The sequence below is a fragment of the Cebidichthys violaceus genome, unplaced genomic scaffold, assembly GCF_023349555.1.
Source record: "Cebidichthys violaceus isolate CVI_PGR_0920_01 unplaced genomic scaffold, fCebVio1.0.p SCAF_84, whole genome shotgun sequence".
Classification (NCBI taxonomy): domain Eukaryota; kingdom Metazoa; phylum Chordata; class Actinopteri; order Perciformes; family Stichaeidae; genus Cebidichthys; species Cebidichthys violaceus.
In genome coordinates, this window is record NW_027176969.1 from 553,344 (window position 1) to 573,528 (window position 20,185).

At 43.4% G+C, this 20,185-nt stretch overlaps 2 protein-coding genes across 3 annotated transcripts; one reads left to right on the forward strand and one right to left on the reverse strand.

Annotated features, from left to right (window-relative positions):
- Positions 1-853: 853 nt before the first annotated feature.
- Positions 854-8,078, reverse strand: ubxn6 (UBX domain protein 6). The gene is made up of 11 exons (XM_068702468.1): positions 7,895-8,078; positions 6,864-7,021; positions 6,138-6,196; positions 5,917-6,045; positions 5,684-5,781; positions 5,244-5,319; positions 5,072-5,156; positions 4,698-4,917; positions 3,540-3,670; positions 3,299-3,447; positions 854-2,789 (listed from the first exon to the last, which is right to left on the reverse strand). The coding sequence occupies exons 1-11, from the start codon at positions 7,975-7,977 to the stop codon at positions 2,664-2,666; spliced, it is 1,314 nt and encodes a 437-aa protein (XP_068558569.1). The 5' UTR covers positions 7,978-8,078; the 3' UTR covers positions 854-2,663.
- Positions 8,079-8,942: 864 nt separating this feature from the next.
- uap1 (UDP-N-acetylglucosamine pyrophosphorylase 1) lies at positions 8,943-19,266 on the forward strand. 2 transcript variants are annotated; one of them, XM_068702465.1, is made up of 11 exons: positions 8,943-9,048; positions 9,941-10,249; positions 11,795-11,999; positions 12,649-12,824; positions 12,946-13,118; positions 14,565-14,758; positions 15,520-15,660; positions 16,516-16,704; positions 16,880-16,921; positions 17,982-18,048; positions 18,836-19,266. In XM_068702465.1, the coding sequence occupies exons 2-11, from the start codon at positions 9,973-9,975 to the stop codon at positions 18,926-18,928; spliced, it is 1,557 nt and encodes a 518-aa protein (XP_068558566.1). In that variant the 5' UTR covers positions 8,943-9,048; positions 9,941-9,972; the 3' UTR covers positions 18,929-19,266. The 2 variants fall into 2 exon arrangements, with proteins under 2 accessions (XP_068558566.1, XP_068558567.1); XM_068702466.1 differs by lacking the exon at positions 16,880-16,921.
- Positions 19,267-20,185: the final 919 nt, after the last annotated feature.

Consider the following 20,185-nt stretch of genomic DNA (forward strand, 5'->3'; position numbering starts at 1 on the left):
AGGGTTACTTTTGTGTTGACAAAAGACCAAAAGGGAGGACAAGCTGGCTTCACATGGTGGTGGGACTCATCTCTACCAGGAAGTCACGCACAGAGTTAAATGAATGTAGAATAGTTTCTCTTAACACGGTGATTGGCAGTCAATTAAACAAGGAAACACAATTGTTGTGAAAAGTCACATAGTTCCTCAGCAGACGGTCGTCCTCCAGGGCTTCAGCTCGGTCAACATTAATCAACAATTCAGCTTCACCTCAGTGTGTGAGTGCTAATTTTCGTCTCCAGTACCTGGGCAGATAATTACTATTTAGTGGCCTAATATTATCAATACAAGTCCACAGCAAACACTACAGTACAACACAATAAAATACACAAATACATTACAAAAGCAGCTGATTTGTAAAACCAGAGATGAGGTAGTACGATTACTCGTGATTGCAGGTTTGGTTTGCTTTTAAGCCATCTCTTCAGTTTAAGGTAAATAACACTTTCTCTTAACTCGATAGGAACACTGTTCTCTGACAGAGAAGACCGTTTACCAAAACTTGCTTCGTCTGATTTATTCACTTGATAAACATGCTGTTGTCAGACGAGGAACTGAAGATATGGGCTTCAGTTCCTCGTGAGAACGGGGCCGTCAAGCGGTGAAAATATTCAAAACATATCGAACACTTAACCTGGTCTTGGTTCGTTTAATTACTTCTACATGTCCAACACTAGAATACTAAATATTCCTCAGTTGAAGGAGCTTTTTAAGGAACGTCAGCGTTGTAATGGTTCTTGTATATAAACAGTATGTCGAGTGTTGGTCGTGAAGTAGCTTCTCTTTAGGTACAGACTGACATCAAACACAGACATTCTTCATAATTCTGTTTATTAAACAAAACGGTTTAGATGCAATGCAAGCGATCTTGGTTACAGGCAGGTTATTATTATTAAAAAGCAACGGAATACGACTCGAGACCATCCAGACGGATCGGAACTGCTCACTAATTATTCTTCATACGGTTACAAAGCTGATGAAAGGAGAAAACACACATTCACACCCTTCCATTGAACACCTGTGTGGCCACTGAAGCAGAGATGTCGCTTCGGGCCGACTTCGCCTCACAAACGCTGAGATCGTGGATCCGATGTGTAACATTTAGAACCGGTTTAGAGTAGTGACAAGTCTACTGTAAAACAAACAATCTAACAACAGGACTTCTGATCCATTTCAGTCACATGTTTGTGTCCAACTCCCTCCGGATGAGACAGATGAGCGATGAGAGGTAGGTCGTTGTTGTCGTCTTAACCAACCGCAAACGGGAGAAACCTTATTTGGCTTTTATAGATTCATGTAGAGCAAAAACCAAAAAAAAAAAAATACACATATCGACCTTCAATGACATGTTTCAAGGGAAAGGATGTGAAACATTGTGGGTGGTAAAAGTAAAACGTTTGATCACTTCTTTGATTCTGCGTTTTAAATCCAGACCGTTTCTATCTCGAGGAAATGCGTTTGATACAAATACAAACTCAAGATGACGTTAAAGTGGAGTCCAAGCTGCCGGACTGAACAACAACATGAATCATGCCTGCGTGCCGAAGCAAGCTGCTCACATGAAGCGTCTGCAGTGAGCCTTTGCAAATGACTGTTTTTTTTTACATTTAGGGCACTCCTTTAGTGTTTTAAATAATCGTGAAAAAAAAGTGCTTAGAACGGCTAAATACAAGAACATATGTTGGCAGTAGAATCCCCATCACACTTATAAAACGTAATACAGCGGGGACTTTATTTCTACCGATGCTTGTTTTTGTTTGTCGGCAAGAATACAGGAAAAACTACTTCCATGAAACTTGTTGGACGGGTGCAGCATTAACCGAGGAAGGTCCAGTAAGTACCGGAGCTGATCCGAATCACAGGGCGGCTCCATGCAAGTCTGTAAATTATGTAAATCAGACTTGTTTGATTCATGATTGGGGCTTGTGCTTATACGCAATAAAAAAAACAACATTTAAAGTTGTTGTTTTTTTTTAATTTATCAAAGCAACCGGGGAAGGAGTGCAAGGCCAAACCGGGGAAGCACAAAAACCGTCGGCCGACAGACAAAATAAACAAAACACTGTTTTAAAGTTGAGCACAACGAAACGAAACGAAACGAGAAGCATTTCAAGTCATAGCCAGCCTGACCACAAAGGATAGTCTCTCTCTCTCTCTCTCTCTCTCTCTCTCTCTCTCTCTCTCTCTCTCTCTCTCTCTCTCTCTCTCTCTCTCTCTCTCTCTGTGTCCCCTCCCTGCTGTAATCCAGCTGTTGTGGAAGCAAGACGGACCGTTTACTACAAACACAGTGAAAACGAGGTCTCAGCATGCCACCCGACGGGTCGGTTGTTGGTTGGAGCACAGAGGACTTTTTCCGGTACTTCCTCCGGTACAACGTGCTGCAGTAGAGTGACATCATCCCCACGTGGAGAGAGAGAGAGAACACTATGCTCAGCAAAACAAGCGCATCGGGGTGAAGACGCCCCCTTTAGCCTATCACTGCTACTGACTTTAAGTTAGCATTTGTACAAAATAAACGTATCACTAGTCATTTGTGAGGGGGGGGGGAGGCAAATCCACCCCAGTAGTGCCAGCAGGTGAGGTGAGGTGGGGGTGTGGGGGTGGATTTCAGGGACAGCGTCTGCTCAGCTGAGGGTCCGAATGGTTTCCAGCAGCTCCGGTTTGAGGAGGGCGGGGCTCTTCCCACCCGCGGCTGCAATGTCCGCCTGTACGGCCGCATCCCAGGCAAACGTGAGCAGAGCAGCAGGGACCTGAAGGAGGGCGGGGACAATGTGAACAAACTGAAAAGGGTCGTTTGCTTCATGAATGTAGAGATCGAAATAATGACAAACGTCTGTCACGAGTAGCTGGAGCCAAAAGTTATTAAATATACAATATCAGGGAATGAGAAAACAGCAAATGTGTGCAGTTTTATTATATATGATGACTATTCTCTATTGTTCTTATTGTCATCAACATTTTATAATATATATATATATATATATATAAAGAAAATAATAAAAAAAAAAATATATATATATATAATAAAGAAAATAAAAAAAAAATATATATATATATATATATTTATAAATATATATATATATATATATATATATATATATATAAAAACTGGCTTGTGGAATCAGTTCCTTATTGGTTTCAGCCTTTCACTGAATTTGTTTGCAGTATACAAATAGAGAATATCACCAGTCTCACCATTAAATGATATCATAACTATGTGATGCACTACTTCATGTGGGGCCCCTCGGTCTCCACTCACCAAGTTACACTCTGCCAGTGCCACTTCTTCAGCCTCTTTGAGCTTCTGACCTCCAGGGGCGATGAGCTCGAAGGGCTGCCAGGCGTCCAGCAAAGACTCCCGCACAAACGCAAACAGCACAGGCAGCCGGTCCCACGCGTAAAAGGTCCCTGTGGCGACACATCATCTCCACTGACTCACTTCCGTTTCTATCAGGGCTTCTAAAAGGGTGGTATTGTTCGGCGGCATTATTGTGAATTACCTTGTAGCAGACTCCCATCAGGCAGTCTGATCCGGAGCAGGGTGTAGTTGTATTTCCTTCTCTCCCTCTGCTCCTCCTTCTCCCTCATGGCTTTGGTGCGCAGCATGGCGCTCTTCTCCACTATCTCGCTCCTGGGAAAAGCACAAAGGAGATGCAGGTCGCCGAGTTCAGGTTCTCTGAAAATGATGACGGAAAAACACCACCAGAGGGTGTGTGTGTGTGTGTGTGTGTGTGTGTGTGTGTGTGTGTGTGTGTGTGTGTGTGTGTGTGTGTGTGTGTGTGTGGTCGCTAGGAGAGGTGCATGGCATCACCCAGGGAAGCACTTAAAACAAGGCGGGGCTGAAGGGCTCCACCATCAGACAGCATTGATGTGCTCCAGCATGTTTACAGCATCAGCTCTCGGCTTCTTCTGTCATTCTTGTTCACAGCACGCGTCTAGACTCTAGACTCTAGACTCTAGACTCTAGACGATGCCACCGCTTCGTCCCACGAACTGGGAGGCCGTGTCGTAGAACACGAGCAACAACCGACCTGCTTGATGTGCAGACACACGTATGTGGTTGTTTAGCAACAGCCCAGTAATGCTTTGTGCAAGATTTAATCAGGCTAAAATGCAATCGACGTTGCCTAACCGCGTGTTGACTAAGCATTGCTCAAATAAGAAAACGCAGATAAAAGGAATCTGACATTGAACTTTACTCTGCCGTCCCGGCGTCACGACTACAACCAGAGTTTTACTGTTTAGTTAGACGTGTAACATGAAGACAGTCATGTAATCTGAATTACACAGTGCAACTTGGGATGCACTAATTGTTTAATTGTGTTTATTTTCCGATCGGTGGATCACGTTCTGAATTGTCGTAGATTGTAAAGATGCGCCGATCGAAACCGGACGGTTGTCAGCTGATCGGCCATGAGTCTCGTTTATCCAAATTTTTCTTTGGCGGTCAAGTTCGCATACATGTGATGCATTATATGGTTTACTAACACACGTCGTCTGCGTGGAAGTTCTTCGGCGTGAGTAGAAGAAGACGTAAAAGCTCGCAATTTGGAAGAACGTAACATTTGGAAGAACTTTGTTTGAGTACGGGATGGACCTGTAATTTGGTGCAGTTTGGGAAAGATCAGATGTGACATCCATCCCCAAGGAGTCTGTACCTCTGCTGCTGCTCCTTCTTGAGCTCCTCCGCCGTCAGGTTGTAGAACTCCGGCGGCAGCTCGAAGCGCTGGGCGTCGGGAGAGGCTCTGAACGCCTGAGGCTGTCTGTCCAGCTGAGCTCTGACCGGCTCGCCTCTCTGCAGACGATCCCTCCTCTCCTTCATCAGCTCCAGGGCATCGGGACTGTGCTCCAGTAAGACCAGGAACTCCTCTTCCTCCTCTGATCTCCAGCAAAGGCAAACGCAAATCAGAATATGCAGCGACCGACGGAATGTTGTCGGAAAGTTGTGTTTGCCACGTTGACTTTTTTTTTTTTTTTTTTTTTTAAAGGATCTGTCGTCTTGTTGGTGAGTAACTTGTTAGGATTCATTTACCTTGACCCTCTACAGGAAGCATGATGCTAGTGAAGCCCAGGGCCTCCAGGAACTCTCTACTGCCCTCCACACAACGCACTTTCTCCTGACATACATACAAAACAAATGGGATTAATATAAAGGAAATTGTGATGAGGTCCATGGTGCTGCGAGACTCTAGTTTCAAACTCACCTGGTACACCTTGTTGCTCAGTTTAATCTTCCTGTATTTCTCCTCTGTGGGATTCTTACATATATTCTCAATATATCTATAAAACAATAAGGACACATGAAATAACAAAATTGTTTAAAACATCAAATTAATGAGGATATTCAACTCTGACAACAGTCAAAAGCTGAACTTAAAGCTACTACAAGGAACTTTTACTTTCGCTTCATTTTGGCGGCCCCTGTGGACGATAGCGGTAGTGTTTCCGAGCACCAGAGTCTCATTTTACTACAGCGGGGGTCTGACAGTCTGCTACGTGCAGTCCTGGTTCTGGTCCTGGTTCTCCCGTGTCTCCCTTCCCTCCGGCGGGCCCAGCAATACGGCTTTGGCCTCCAGTGGCGTGGTGTAAAAGTTCCTCACAGCAGCTTTAATGTCAGCATGACGATCAAACCATCGCGTCTTACTTGCTTATGATGTCCACAGCAGCCTTCACTTTCTCTCTGTCTTTGTTGAATGTGTGGACCATCATAACTGAGGCCTCCACCGCGTCCTCCTCAAACCGCTGGCGGTAAAAAACAAGAGTGCATCTATCAACCAACGAGACTCGGCGGAATATTAAATGATCGTGTTGCAAACACATTCTAATTTGAGCTGAAACAACAACAACAACAACAAGTGACAGTATCTTCAGACGTACCATTAAAATGGCCTCTTTAATGTGTACTTCCCTCTCTCTCTTAGTTAAAGTGGCTCCGGTTAGCGGACAGGTGAAATACACACCTGACACTGACAAACAGGCGGGATCTATCACCGGCACTTTGGATCCCTGGGAAAGATGTTTCATTCATGAAATATCGTCAGACTAAATACCGATCACTGCGAGAGACAAGTATTATGTTAATGAAGTCACACACACACCTCTGCTGCGTCGGCCTTTTCTTTATCAGTCAGTGCAGCCGCCTCCAGTTCTCTTCTAACTACACGTACAGAAGAATCACGCAAAACTACATCGTTATTCTCGAATCAAACACTTACATAACAGTCTAAAGAACACAAATCATTGCACACATATGTTGCTGTTCATCTAAGCGTTACCTCTGAACACATCAGAATATTAAGTATTATTAATTAGGGAAACACCGGCCATGGATTTCATGGTTTGAGCATCTTAAGACAAAACCCCCCCAAAAAAAACAACACACAACAAAAAGCAGACCGAGCAAAAAAAAAAAAAAAACCTTCACCTTACCTCGAACACCGAAGAACAATAATGATGTATATTTTCCACAAAACAGATAAAAAACGATTAAAAAAATGCCTGTTTTATGATGAGTAGTTTTGTCTGTACAATAGAAGAACACATGCACATAATCAGTAAAATAATATCAGTGATAATAGTACTACATTGACACTAATATTACTTTATAATAAAGGACAGTCTGGTGCCATTTGTCGGTTCATAAATAGGGTTTAATTTGGGCTCTACATCCCCAAACCTCTTACGACAAATGCATGTAACACCATAAAGCAAAGCGACATCGCTCAAAGCGTACACATCCCACATTGTGAGGTTATTCTATCAGTCAGAATCCGGTGTTGTACGTCATACGTGTCTATTGTTGGATGTGGGTTTGTTTGTCTCACCCTGGTTCCTGATGGCGTCCTGAGAGGTGTGGACCTTCGGCCGGGGGTGCTGCTCTATCCTGGCCAGGGCTGCGGCTCCGGCCCTCTGGGATCCTTCGCTGGGAGCATAGCGGTTGGGCTTGGCACGGGAGCTGCTCTGCGCCGCCTCGGCCTTGGCACTGCAGTGTTAAGAGGACAGACGAGAAAAGGGTAGAGGGGAGGAGCCAATGTGAATTTAGAGGATGTTTAAAACACAAAACAAAAAGGTAAGGACAGATGAGGAAAAGAAGCATTACATCTGTTTAAGGGGTTGACTTGTGGAATGGTTGTGACAGTGAATTAATAACAAGGTGGTAATCACACAAAACTGTCTGTATGATTATTACTGTTGTTTTAAAACTCAGATTTTGTTTAGTGTATTAATAGCGTTAGCTTGGAACTAGTAGTGAAAGAGTTGCCTCTAACATTATGCTAATGCTATATAAAAAAGGGTGTGTATAATAAACTAATATACTATTAGTTTATTATACATGTATGTATAATAAACAGGTTTTCGGTTAATTAAAAACAAATCTCTTTAATTTAATGCCTTACTGTAATTGTCCTTTTTAGGAAATGTTAAATAGGCACTATTAGCTAAACTGTTACCACAACTAATGCAGGTTAGCTAGCTTGGCTACTTCACATGCTAACGACAACACTACCCAAACTGCAGTGAGTGTCACTTTACGTTACTGAGAGCATTGGCTAAATAAGATTGTTTGGGGATTAACTGTCATCTTAACCTGAAATTAGAAAGGCGCCACCCGCTGTGCTGAGTACTAGTTATATAATCTAGCTGCTAACGGTTAAAACATCCAACGTTAGCTCATTTTATGCTACCTAACATACTAATCAGCACCATTCTAGTTAGCTTTACGGCATGATAATTGTGACCCAATAATCATCAAATGACCAGCAGCTAGCTATTTGCTAACTCAATATTTCAAACGTTAGACAGCTGTTAGCTGTAGCTCTGCTAGCTGTGAAAAAAAGTGAAATGTTCTATTTGCCTGGCTTCTTCTGTTAACTTCTTCCCAGGTCCCGCAGATTTAAACTTAATGTCTTTCTTAATGTCGTCCAAAAACTTCTTCATTTCCGTTATAGCTGTCACAGAAAAAATAAGTAATCCGATCGCAGAAACAGAAATAGATGAAAGAGCTCCTAACTAGCTAACGATGGGTCTTAGCTGGGAGGACCAAAACAAACGTGTGTCAGCTGATACAAAACTGCTTCCGCGTCATAGACATCTTCTTCGCGGATTTATTTAATGGCAGGTTGGTGTGCTAGCGCCACCTAGTGCTCCAGAGTGTGGATCCGTAGATCATGTCAATCAATCCTGTTTTGTTTTGTTTGTTTTAAATCGCTTTTGATATTTTAGAAATGGGATTTGTATGTTTTGTGAATGGTGTATGCTTGTGCACTACTTTGTTGCTTTGTGTGAAAAACAAAGAGCATTAATAGAAACGGGGGTCCCGTGTCACTGCCCTCCAGTGGCCAAAGTGAGGCATTGCAACATACATTTAAATTTAATAAAAAAATTGAGGCAAAATCAATCATTCATCAGGTGTAAATTACACATTGGCAGGAAATCTGGAATAATATATAATATTAAAACATGTAAAAGTCTTTCAGAGTGAGAAGTAAAAGAGGTAAACGTAGGAAAGAAGAAGCATTTTTTCCTAAAATAAGCTTAAGACATACAGGACTAATTGCTACTTTATACACCATAAAAAAAGATAAATGTGAGACTTATTACTGGTTCTGGTAGCCGCATAGCAAAGGCATATTACAGTTGCAAATGGATTTATTTAGATATTTAAATTACACAAATTAAATATCTAGATTAAAATCTATTTATACAGTCATGATACAGTTATCATTGTTTTTTTTTCTGTAAACCGCCAGTAAAACCCAAAATGAAGAATAAGTCTTAAATTTACGACACACACTTGAAAGCAGCATCTCTGCTGAGGAGGGGGCTGGGTCCAGCTCGCACGCCGCTGCCACTTGTGCCACGTCAAACGGACGTACCAGGAGGTGTAGTCCGGGTGGGAGGAGTCTTAAAAAAAAAAAAAAGAAAAAAAAAAAAACAGTACAAGAAAAACCACTCAACGACTGACCAGCATTAATGGTCTTAAACTCCAAGAGGATCACTTGTGAAAAGGTAAGACGAGTTTAATATTACAAGTCATATTATGTTTTATATATTCTACCTGCTACGCTAACTGTTAGCTCCACAGTTAGCCCGTTAGCTTCTAGTATCTGCTGGTGCGGCTGTCAACTCGCGTGCTGCTCCACCACCACAAATGAGCGGTGGGACATGCAGTTTGCCTAGAAACAAATAAATAAATAGCACAGCTAAGTAACAGCAGTCTATTTCATTACACCTTGCTAAATACTACATGTAATAGGCTTATACCTGCTGTGTTTTACATCCTCTTTAAACCTCCTCACAGACTCCTGTGAACATTTATTTTGAAAATATTTGTGAATACCGGTGGTGCTCCTGTATTGCTGGTGGTGTTATCATTTCCTGGTTTCCGAACAAACAGAGTGAATGAACATCAGAGTGGGTAGTTTAGTTCAATTACAGCTTTCCCTTACTGCTATGTGATGTACTGTGTGCTCACTGGTTGTTCTAGTTCTACGTAGACAGCATAGAATAAATACCGAGGTCATTACTCCCCAGAAGAACCCCACCCTCCTAAATGTAGTTTCGACTAGCCATCAAACAAAACAAAAGGTTATCTCTCCTGTAATGGCCAGGTGGCAGGTGTGTGATGCCAGAGTGGAACATACCAAATTCCTTTTATTATGACTAATAGGTGTGTTTTTGTTTTTGTTTTTCTTTCCTAAACACAATCAGCCATTATGTAGTATGTGTGTAATTGTACAATGTCAACTCCTCTTCGCATCATTATAACCCCAGACATGTTATAATATAATAATAAATTAATATATAAATACCAGAAATATGGCTGAGGACATGACAGTAGTATCCTCAGTGGTAGCTATAAGTAACCACTCTTTTTTTGTTTTGTTTTTTTTTGTTTCAGTGTGGCAGAGTTAATCGGAAGAACTTTTCATCATGGACCCGAACGCCAGCGGACTCGCCAAGAGGTTGGCTGAAGCGGGCCAGTCTCACCTCCTGCAGTTTTGGAAAGAGCTGAGCCCCGAGCAGCAGAGCGACTTGACCCTCGACATGCAGGGGATGGACTTCCAGGAGATCAACGGCTTCTTCGAGAAGGCCGGGGAGACGTCGTCCGGCGTCAGCAAACAGGACGCCCGCATGGAGCCGGTGCCCCGGGACGTCCTGGGGAGTGTGACGAGGGACAGGGACAGTCTCAAAGACTGGGAGGAAGCAGGTGAGCTCCATCGAAACCGTCTCTCTGTCCCCCAGAAAGGGGTTTTTCCACACAGCTCCTGTCTGAGCACTCGATCTTTACACCTTTTTATAGGACCGGTGTACTACATGTCATAAGGAAACAAACAGGTTATTTTTGACAATATTTGGCTTTATCGGAATTATTACGGTGCAATTACCAGTTGTCAGACTTGAAAGACTCGCCTAGGAACAATGACGTTAGCACTTTCCAAGGTAGGGTAAGGAGAGGAAATATTTCCTGGTGTCAGACTTGAGAAGCCTAAAGGGATTTAAACATCACAATGGTAATTCAGACGTTTGACGTTGAGATGGGACAGGAAGGCGATCTGGTAACTTGTGCTACTGATGTTGTCAGATGATTGAAAGCAGCATTTTAAATAAAAAAAAAACTTAGTTCACCAAGAAGTCCATGTTGAGTGTCATCAGAAACTCCCTCTTTTCCACAAACGGTCTCCTGCGTTGAAATATGAGTTAAGTCAGCTGGAGTTGTTCATTGTGCTTTTTGCGCAATCTCCCCTTTTTTGCAGTGGGGGTCTGAGCGTTCAGTGAGGAGGTCCTGGGGGAGGATGACGGGTGGGTGGGGGGGGGGGGGCAGCAGAGAACATCTGGTCCTGATTTGTGTCTGACGTAAATCGAGTTGCTGCTTGACCCTCATTCGTGAGGTCACTCTGTGTGCAGGGCGTGGCTCTGTGTGTGTGTGTGTGTGTGTGTGTGTGTGTGTGTGTGTGTGTGTGTGTGTGTGTGTGTGTGTGTGTGTGTGTGTTTTCGGTGGGTAGTCAAAGTCTAGCACAGACCCGCCCAGTTTGCTGGTATAAACCTTGTCTTTTGGCACAAACAGTATTGCACATCAAGTCACGTAGCAGCAGTTTATGTAAGACAGACTGGAACCCTCATAAACTGAATGAACCACAATAAAGACTCTTCAGATTCCAGTTCAGGGCTAATTTATCACGTCGCCAAAGTCCTGTCGGAGCGGCCATAAAACATTTTATTAATACGTTTTTTATCAGTGTTGTTTTAGTTAAGGTTATTGTTATTGATATAAGATGTCCTCACATTAGCAGGAAGAATGCACTATGACCCTTATTAGAGATTAGATATTAGATATTGTGCGTCACCTATCAGCACGTCGCTCCAGATGCGTTTCAAATATCTTGACTACATTTGATAGTAGAGCTGCAATTTAACGGTTGCTTTCGTCGTCAATGACTCTTGACGATTATTGTCCCTGATTATTAGATTAGTCTGTAAAATGGTGAAACATGTTTTTTTTTTCCCCCAAAAGCTCAAGATGACGTCTTCAAATGTCTTTGTTTTGTCCACAACTCAAATATGTTCAGTTTACTGTCGCAGAGGAGCAAAGAAACCAGAAAACATTTCAGAAGCTCGAAACACAGAATTTCAACTTTTTACTCAAAATCAAAATTAGTTTGCAGTAAATGCGTCGTTTGTTAATTGATAAATCAGCTCTGCTTCACAGGACGAATGTTCTCTTTATGACAAACTGTGCTCTGTGCTCCGTCAGGTCTACACTGCATCTCTCACAGTAAAGTGGCGGCCCTGCTGCTGGCCGGGGGCCAGGGAACCAGACTGGGGGTCTCTTACCCCAAAGGCATGTACGACGTGGGGCTGCCGTCCCACAAAACCCTCTTTCAGATCCAGGCCGAACGCATTTTGAAACTTCAACAGCTGGCCGAGCAGAAGCACAAAATCAAGTGCTGTCTTCCCTGGTAAGACGTCGCGTCGCGCTCCGGGGAGAGACGACTGAGGCATTTTAGTTTGTGTGCCTGTCGGCTGAATTGCTGCTTTATTTGACGGAAAAAAAAAAAAAAAAAAGAGGATTTAAGCTACCAAATACTGTCTTTCTTTTCGTAATTAGAGCTGCAACCATGTGTCCCGGTTGCGTTTGTACGATGATTAACTTGGTTGAATCACTTCCTCAAAAGGGAAAATTACTGGAAAAGGATTATCTCCCCGTGGAGCGGATCAAAGGACAGTTTTGAAAGTTTGAAGGATGGAGATAGCAGGAGGGCAGTGGAGTGCATAAAGTCAGCGTGACATCGCAGTTAGGGTTGAACGCTCCCAAAATGCCGCCGTGACGTCATCCTCAGCAGGTCTGCTTCTGTAGAAAAAGTCGTTACGGTTTTACGGTCCGTCGTATAATTAAACTTTATGCGTCTCTGTCTTGAGGTGACAGCACTTTTGTTGCAAGTTTCGTTTTCTGTGAACAGATACTGACATTTAAAAGATTAAAAAGAGAATTAGTGTTTATTCTGAGGGGGGGGGGGGGGGGGTTCTAAGCATGCTCAGCTGCCTCGTTTCACACTTTTAATAAATGATTTAAAATAGAGAGTACACAACACTCTGTGTTGCCTTCAGGTACATCATGACCAGCGGCAGGACAATGGAGTCCACCAAGGACTACTTCTCCCGACATAACTATTTTGGCTTGGACAAGAACAACATCATCTTCTTCCAGCAGGGCATGCTGCCAGCCATGGACTACAAAGGCAAGATCATCCTGGAGAACAAAGGGAAGCTCTGCATGGCCCCTGGTAAGCCGGCTCAAAGGATTTGTGACTTCTGTGTGTGTGTGTGTGTGTGTGTTTTTATTTCTTATTTTGCCCTGTTGAGGTTGTGTGTCGTAAACGAGCGTCTCCTGTGTCTCTATTTCAGACGGGAACGGGGGTCTTTACAGAGCTCTGGGGACCCAGGGCATCATGGAGGACATGGAGCGGAGGGGGGTTGAGTTCATCCACGTGTACTGTGTCGATAACATCCTGGTCAAGGTGGCGGACCCCTCCTTTGTTGGGTTCTGTGTGAAGAAGGGAGCGGACTGTGGAGCTAAGGTGGGTCAGGTCACACCTCCTGGCTTTTTCCCCCGTCTTCTTTAGTTTATAAAGAAATGCCAGATGTTCCATTTCAAAAGACGAAAGATTAACGAAGGTTGCTGCAGCAGCAGCAGGTTATGAGCTCGTATATATTCCCGTCATAAAGTTCCAATGATCCCTCAATATTGTTCACCTGCAGCACTGATTAGCTCAGTTACCTTTCACCAGACCAGGAAGTAACAGTAATATAGTAAGGCTGCACGCACACAGTGAGTACAACGGATCAAACAGGGTAAAGAAACACCTGTATTGATGTGCGCAATAAGTCTGCAAGTGGACAGACTGTCAGCAGTCTAGTTTTTTTTTTTTATTTCATTAAAGTATCACAGATGTCGTGTGTGTGTCTTGAATTAAAACGGATGGTCAGTTTTGTTTTTAACAGCAGCTTAACTGCCCTTTTCTAGACCGCTGCGCCTTCCACGACTCACCACTGGGTGGCGACATCGTCCGCTTTTGTCTTCTTGAGCAATAAATTCATTACGGCTTTCTAGGAACTGTGAGGCTTGAGCCCAGTGCCTTGCTTGAACTTCCATCAGTCTCAGATGTCTATCACTCTCATGAGAGCGATGAAAAGAAAGCAAACTTTTTTCTTCTTTTTTTTTCCAAAACTTTTTTTCTTTGGATGGAGTGTACTTTAATTTTGGGAAGGAAAAAAGCTTTTCAGAGTACAACGGCTCAATTGGAAACTTTTTTTTTCTTTTCTTTTTTTTCTCTCCACTAGTGGGTAAACCATATTCATGAGTTCATGCTTGATTATAACTTGTACAGTCAACACTCTGTACATGGAATCAGTAGTTGTGATGCACCTCACAGAGCAGCTCCATCGGGTTGAGATGCGTTCAGGAAGAAGATCCACCGGCAAAGACACCTAAAAATCCAAACATAGATCTGTTGTTCCTGGGACAAGGTTATTAGCAGGGGAATACACTGTGTATATATATACATATATATGTTTTTCATATGGAATAGATTTAAATACTCAACTTCTGGAACATAAGATCGTCCTCTGGAGCAGAGATGGAAGGATCAGATCTCAGCAGCGTCCCACCCTCCCGTCATAAATTACTGAGCTCCACTAGCGTTCATGTGGCTTCACCACCGCCCCGCTCACCAACCCCCTCATCAGGACTCCACTCTGTCATTAGCCACCAGCAGATGGGGAGAGGGTTGTTTTTTTTTTGTTTTTTTTCATTCAGTGCAGACTTTTAACTTGCTGGCTGTAGAAAGTGAAACACACTTTTAAGAGAATGTCGTTTTTTAATCTTAAACTTACCTAAAGGTCAGGGTTATTTTGACTCCTATCTCTGCTGAACCTTTTCTTTTGAAGAGCAGTGTCACAATAATGACATTATGAATTACATCACCAACCCTGCAATGAATCGTTTTGCGTTCATTCCTTTCTAGGTGGTGGAGAAAACCAACCCGACGGAGGCGGTGGGTGTGGTCTGCAAGGTGGACGGGCTCTATCGGGTGGTGGAGTACAGCGAGATCACTCTGGCGACCGCTGAGAAGCGCAGCGCCGACGGCCGACTGATGTTCAACGCCGCAAACGTGGCCAATCACTTCTTCAGCTTCTCCTTCCTCAGAGACGTCGTGCGGTGAGAGCCAACAGCCTCACGCCGTTGTTTAAGGCGCTCATGCAGTTTGAGCTCTTCTGTCGATGTTTGTTTTTCAAGCAGTTGTGGTTTCTTGCAGCAAGAACAGCAGCTCCACGCCAATATTATTATTATTATTAATATTATTATTATTGTCACCACTCTTCGTATTATTTTTGATAATTAATAGTTATTTTTATTTATTTATGATGATGATTTGTATTATTATTATTATTATTATTTTATCTATTATGATCATTATGATTAGTATTATTGTCATCACTATTATTAGGATTATTTTTATTAGGATTATTATCATGATAATTATTATTTTATCTATTATGATCCTGACTATTAGTATTATAATCACCACTATTATCATTATTATTATTATTATTATTATTATTATTGTCACCACTATTCGTATTATTTTTGATAATTAATAATTATTTGTATTTATTATTTATTTATGATAACTATGATGATGATGATTTGTATTATTATTATTTTATCTATTATGATCATTATGATTAGTTTTGGTATTATTAGGATTATTATCATGATAATTATTATTTTATCTATTATGATGCTGACTATTAGTATTATAATCACCACTGTTATTATTATTATTATTTTTGTTATGATTACTATCATGCTGATTATTATCATTATTATTTGTATTAGTATTAATATCACCACTATTAGTAGTAGTAGTATTATTAAAGTGCTGCAATGAACCACCTCCGTTCTCTGATTGTGATCAGGAAGTACGAGCCGGAGCTGCAGCACCATGTGGCCCAGAAGAAGATCCCACACGTGAATCCAGAGGGTCAACAGATCACACCAGACAAACCAAATGGGATTAAAATGGAAAAGTTTGTCTTTGACATCTTCCAGTTCGCCAAGTGAGTTACTGTGTGTGTGTGTGTGTGTGTGTGTGTGTGTGTGTGTGTGTGTGTGTGTGTGTGTGTGTGTGTGTGTGTGTGTGTGTGTGTGTGTGTGTGTGTGTGAGTGAGTGAGTGTGTGACGGCATCAGCAGGCAGCCTCTCGCCTCAAACTAAAAGGCCTTAAAGAACTGAGACTACAATGAATATCTTATGCTCCTTTTTGAGGTGGCAGGCCTGCATATGTTCTCCTGGCAGGCCTCCGGGTCTCTGGGTCCGACTGGTCCTCGATCTGTCCCTCCATGCACGAACCGACCCCCCCCCCCATTCTTTTTCCAGTCCCGATCCCTATCCACCAGCTCCCCCCCAAGTCCTGCCTTTACTCCATGGTCCGATCCAGCAGACTGAGCCCGCCGAGCTCTCTGCAGCAAGATGGAGGTTTATGAGCTGTTCACTCGTTCCTCCTCCTCCAGCGTGTTGCATGACGTCAGCTCTTGAGTCACTACTGATAGAACTATCCATCTAATGAGAGGATTCCTGTAATGATGGACCGATGGAACAACACGTCCGGCTTCCTTCGAGGTTTATTTGTTGTATTTCAAAGTTTAAAAAAAAGGATGAGAGATGGTTTTCTGTGTCGCCGAGGAGATGGATTACAGTTGTGTCGGCAGCTTTAAAGAATCCAGATTTTCTTTTTTCGTGATTCATTTCCTGCATATTGACTCATCGTTTCAGCTTAAAATGGGGCTGAACAATTTAGAAAAAATGAGTCAAATTTCAAAAGTGTCCTCTCTCTGCTGTGTTTGCCTGTGTGCTGATGTGCCGCCGTCTGTGTCTCTGTTTGTGTGTGTGCGCGTGTGTGTGTGTGTCCAACAGGACGTTTGTTGTGTACGAGGTGCTGCGGGAGGACGAGTTCGCCCCGCTGAAGAACGCCGACAGCCAGGACGCAAAGGACACGCCCACCACAGCCAGACACGCCCTCATGTCCCTCCACCACCGCTGGGTGCTCAACGCCGGGGGCCACTTCATCGACGAGAACGGCAGACATGTTCCCGCCATACCCAGGTGACCACAGACAGCCTGCTGAAAACACTTTGTGGACAAACCATATGCATTGAGCTTTTTTGTTTGTTTGTTTGTTTGTGTCTTAGACATAATATTCTCTTAGCCTCACACTCTCACTTCCCCTTCCCTCTCATGTTTGGTCTTTGCTCCTGTGTGTCCCGTGAAATGTTTCCAGAGACGGAGCAGCAGGCCGTTTCACAGACGATGGCAACAGAAAGTAATTATTATCCCCCTGCAGTACTGAGTGCATGGTGATGGGGTTCTGGCTTTCTTTCCTCGCATCGCTCAGACAGTGTTAACACTATATATATATATATATATATGTAACGTTACTTCTGATCCCCTTTCCTTCATTACCACTGAGGAGCGGAATGCCTGCGTGGACGCACGCCAGGCGGCCGCCATTTTTGTTCTTGTCTCTTTTTTTTTTTTAGAGGCAGTTGTGATGAAGGAAATGACGGCGATGAATCAGTTCGGAACGACTGGGGGGAAAAATAAAACCCGGCGCTCTTTTAGCGTCCCGGTCAGATGACGTACATGTCATAATGACCTGCTGACAGATCGTTTCCCCCTCAGATAGTCGCTACTAATACGCATAATGTGTTGCATGCTGGGTAATGGCCACCGCGCTGGCAAACCGGTGGCAATAGACGATGAAGCTGTTGATTTGTCGTGACGACGAGCCCAGCCGTTCATCGCTTGCTAGTCAGCCTTTGAGTTTAAATCCATGACATGATAATAAACGAGCATGTGCTTCAAGAACATTCGTGGCAGCAATGAATGTTATTCTGGCTCTTTTGTAAAGGGTGTGCTTTCTCCTCAATCATTCCGCTTTTCCTCTCCTTATTCTAATGATACAGGGCAGCTGCTCAGAGAACATCTGGAGCACCTGGTGATTAGCGATCGCTGTCTGTAATGATTATCTAGAAATAAACACGTTGAGTGACGGCAATGTGGAGGCGAGTTTACTTCTTTTTAGAAGCACTGGGAGGAGACGCAACCACATTACCCGTCATTCCTCTGTTTTCTTCTAGAGGAAGTCTGTTGCGGGTCATGGGGGGGGGGCTAATCACTGGTCGTGTTTGGGAATGATGAAGCTCTAATCCTCTGCCTTTTTGAACTCTAATCACAAGCCGGCCGCAGTAGAAGAACAGCTGTGTCAAGGATGTCCAGCTGCTTCTCTCGACTACAATCCCTCCGCCCTCCTCACGAGACAATCACTCATTCTGTTTCGTTTTGTCTCCTTCTTCTTCTGATTGGTTCCTTTCCCAACGCAGCCTGAAGGACGGAACAGACCTGCCAATCAAATGTGAGATCTCCCCGCTGGTGTCCTACGGGGGAGAGGTAAGGAGGCGAGGGACTAAATGGAGACTCCAGATGTTGTTCGACCTGAAATTATTTGTACGGCCGCCAACAATGGGCCTCATTCACCAAAATTTCATTCAAAATTTGTTCTAGAGAAAAGGTCACAAGAAAAGTCTACGTCGGATCCATGACGCGTTAAACGTTAACGTTAATGATGAATAATGATGAATCCCATTGTCCTCGTGAATTGAAAGCCAGTTAAGCCAATTTAGCTACAAAACGCTCCGCCAATCCTCATGAAAGTGCACGAGACCGCAGGACCGTGTGCACACACATAAATGGAAAGGGTGCTTTTCCAATACCCTCACTACCATACTATTTAGTATGCCAGGGGAAAAAAATGGCACAATATGTCAAATGCAGTATCCTTAAAAACACCAAGATGTTCTACTGCATCTGGCCTCATTTTGCATTCTTTTCTGACTATTCTGACCCACAATCCTTTGCGGCACATTCGACCGAGCCGCCGACAGATGACGGCCTGATTACGGCTCAGTCGACGGAAGCCGTCCGATGTAAGAGCGAGAGGGTCAAAGTTTAAAGCTCCATGTTAGGAAGAAGTCGCAGGTCCCTAAGAAGGAATGCATACTGCATGAGACGGTACATACGCTGTAAGGGAAACTGCAGTTAAGTAAAAAGAAAAAGTATTTGGAACACAGCCGATGTCGAGAACAAAAGTCTAAAGAAGGCGGAGCACTCAGAGAGTTTGCTGTCTTTGTGTGAGACGGTCGGTGAATGTCCTGACGGTGTTGTTTACTCCCTCCAGGGTCTGGAGGAGCTGGTGAAGGGGCGAGAGTTTCATCCAACCCTGACGATCGACGGGAACGGAGTCCACGAGCTGGTGAAGAACGGCGTGTAGACGATGAAGACGAGAGTCGAGGGGGGGGGGCGGGGGCGGGGACGACAACGACAACAACAACAACAACCCAAAGACCAACCTCCCCTTTTTGTCTCTCAACATTTTGCTGGGGAGAAACTGTGATGTCATCACTGTGCAATAATAAGAAATGTCGCGGCCACGTGTTCCTGAAAGAGGCCGCCCTCTCCAACATGATGGAACGAGCCGGATGAAGTTTACTTTTTCAGCGCCATGTTTTTTTGGTTTTTTTTTCTCCGCTTTGTATGTTAACGTCATACCTGGTTCATGTTTGTTTTGAAGAGCACTTGGAACGCAGCATTAGATGAAGGACGAAATCCCTGTCACACCGACTGGATGAAGCAGTCTTCAGGTGCATCTATTTATTTTGCGTATATGAGACTTATTTTTTATATGTACCGATAGATGCTCTATAGGTGGAAACGACCATCTAATCATTTTACCTGGTGATTTTTATACGACGTAGGACAGAGATGATCAGGAACAAATTGTTTCTTACTAGCATGTAATCAAGGTACATGGTACGGACTGTAGGGGGGGAGGGAGGGGGGGGGGGGGGGGGGGGGGTATTTATAATATCTGTGTCTTTTTTTTGCTCGTAATCATTGAAGATGAGATATTATTCAGCTTTAAGAGATACTGTGATTTCTTTATTAAAGAAAACCTACTGAATGTGTTGTCTCTTTTTCTGTGTGTGTGTGTGTGTGTGTGTGTGTGTGTGTGTGTGTGTGTGTGTACACCTGTGCACATACAGGCTACATATTTGCTTTATGGTCTCTTAAAAACATTGCCATCAGAAACGAGTATGGACGCGTTTTCTGAAGAATCGGCGCTCAATATATATATATATATATATATATATATATATATATATATATATGTCTATATGTCAGCGTGTGAGTTTGAACTGGTCTGTGTCTGCAGGCTGTGTTTTATGCATTATAGCTGCTGGTGTCTTGAATCAGAGTTTCCAGCACATGGTTTCTGTTTAAGATGGGCCGGAGCATGCAACGCCGCTGCGAAGCAGCTCTATTCGGGAAAATATTCTTTGTGGCTCCTTTCTGACTCATTTTTCGTTCTGACTCTCCAGCTCCGTTAACTGCATTACGATGTGAAATAACTGCAGTGTGGAAAAAAAAAACAACGCTCACTTTGACGGCGTCCCTAATCCTGCATGTGGATCTTTATGCATATTTAATGGACAGAAACGTGAAAGTTGTACTCCAGAGATCTTCTGCT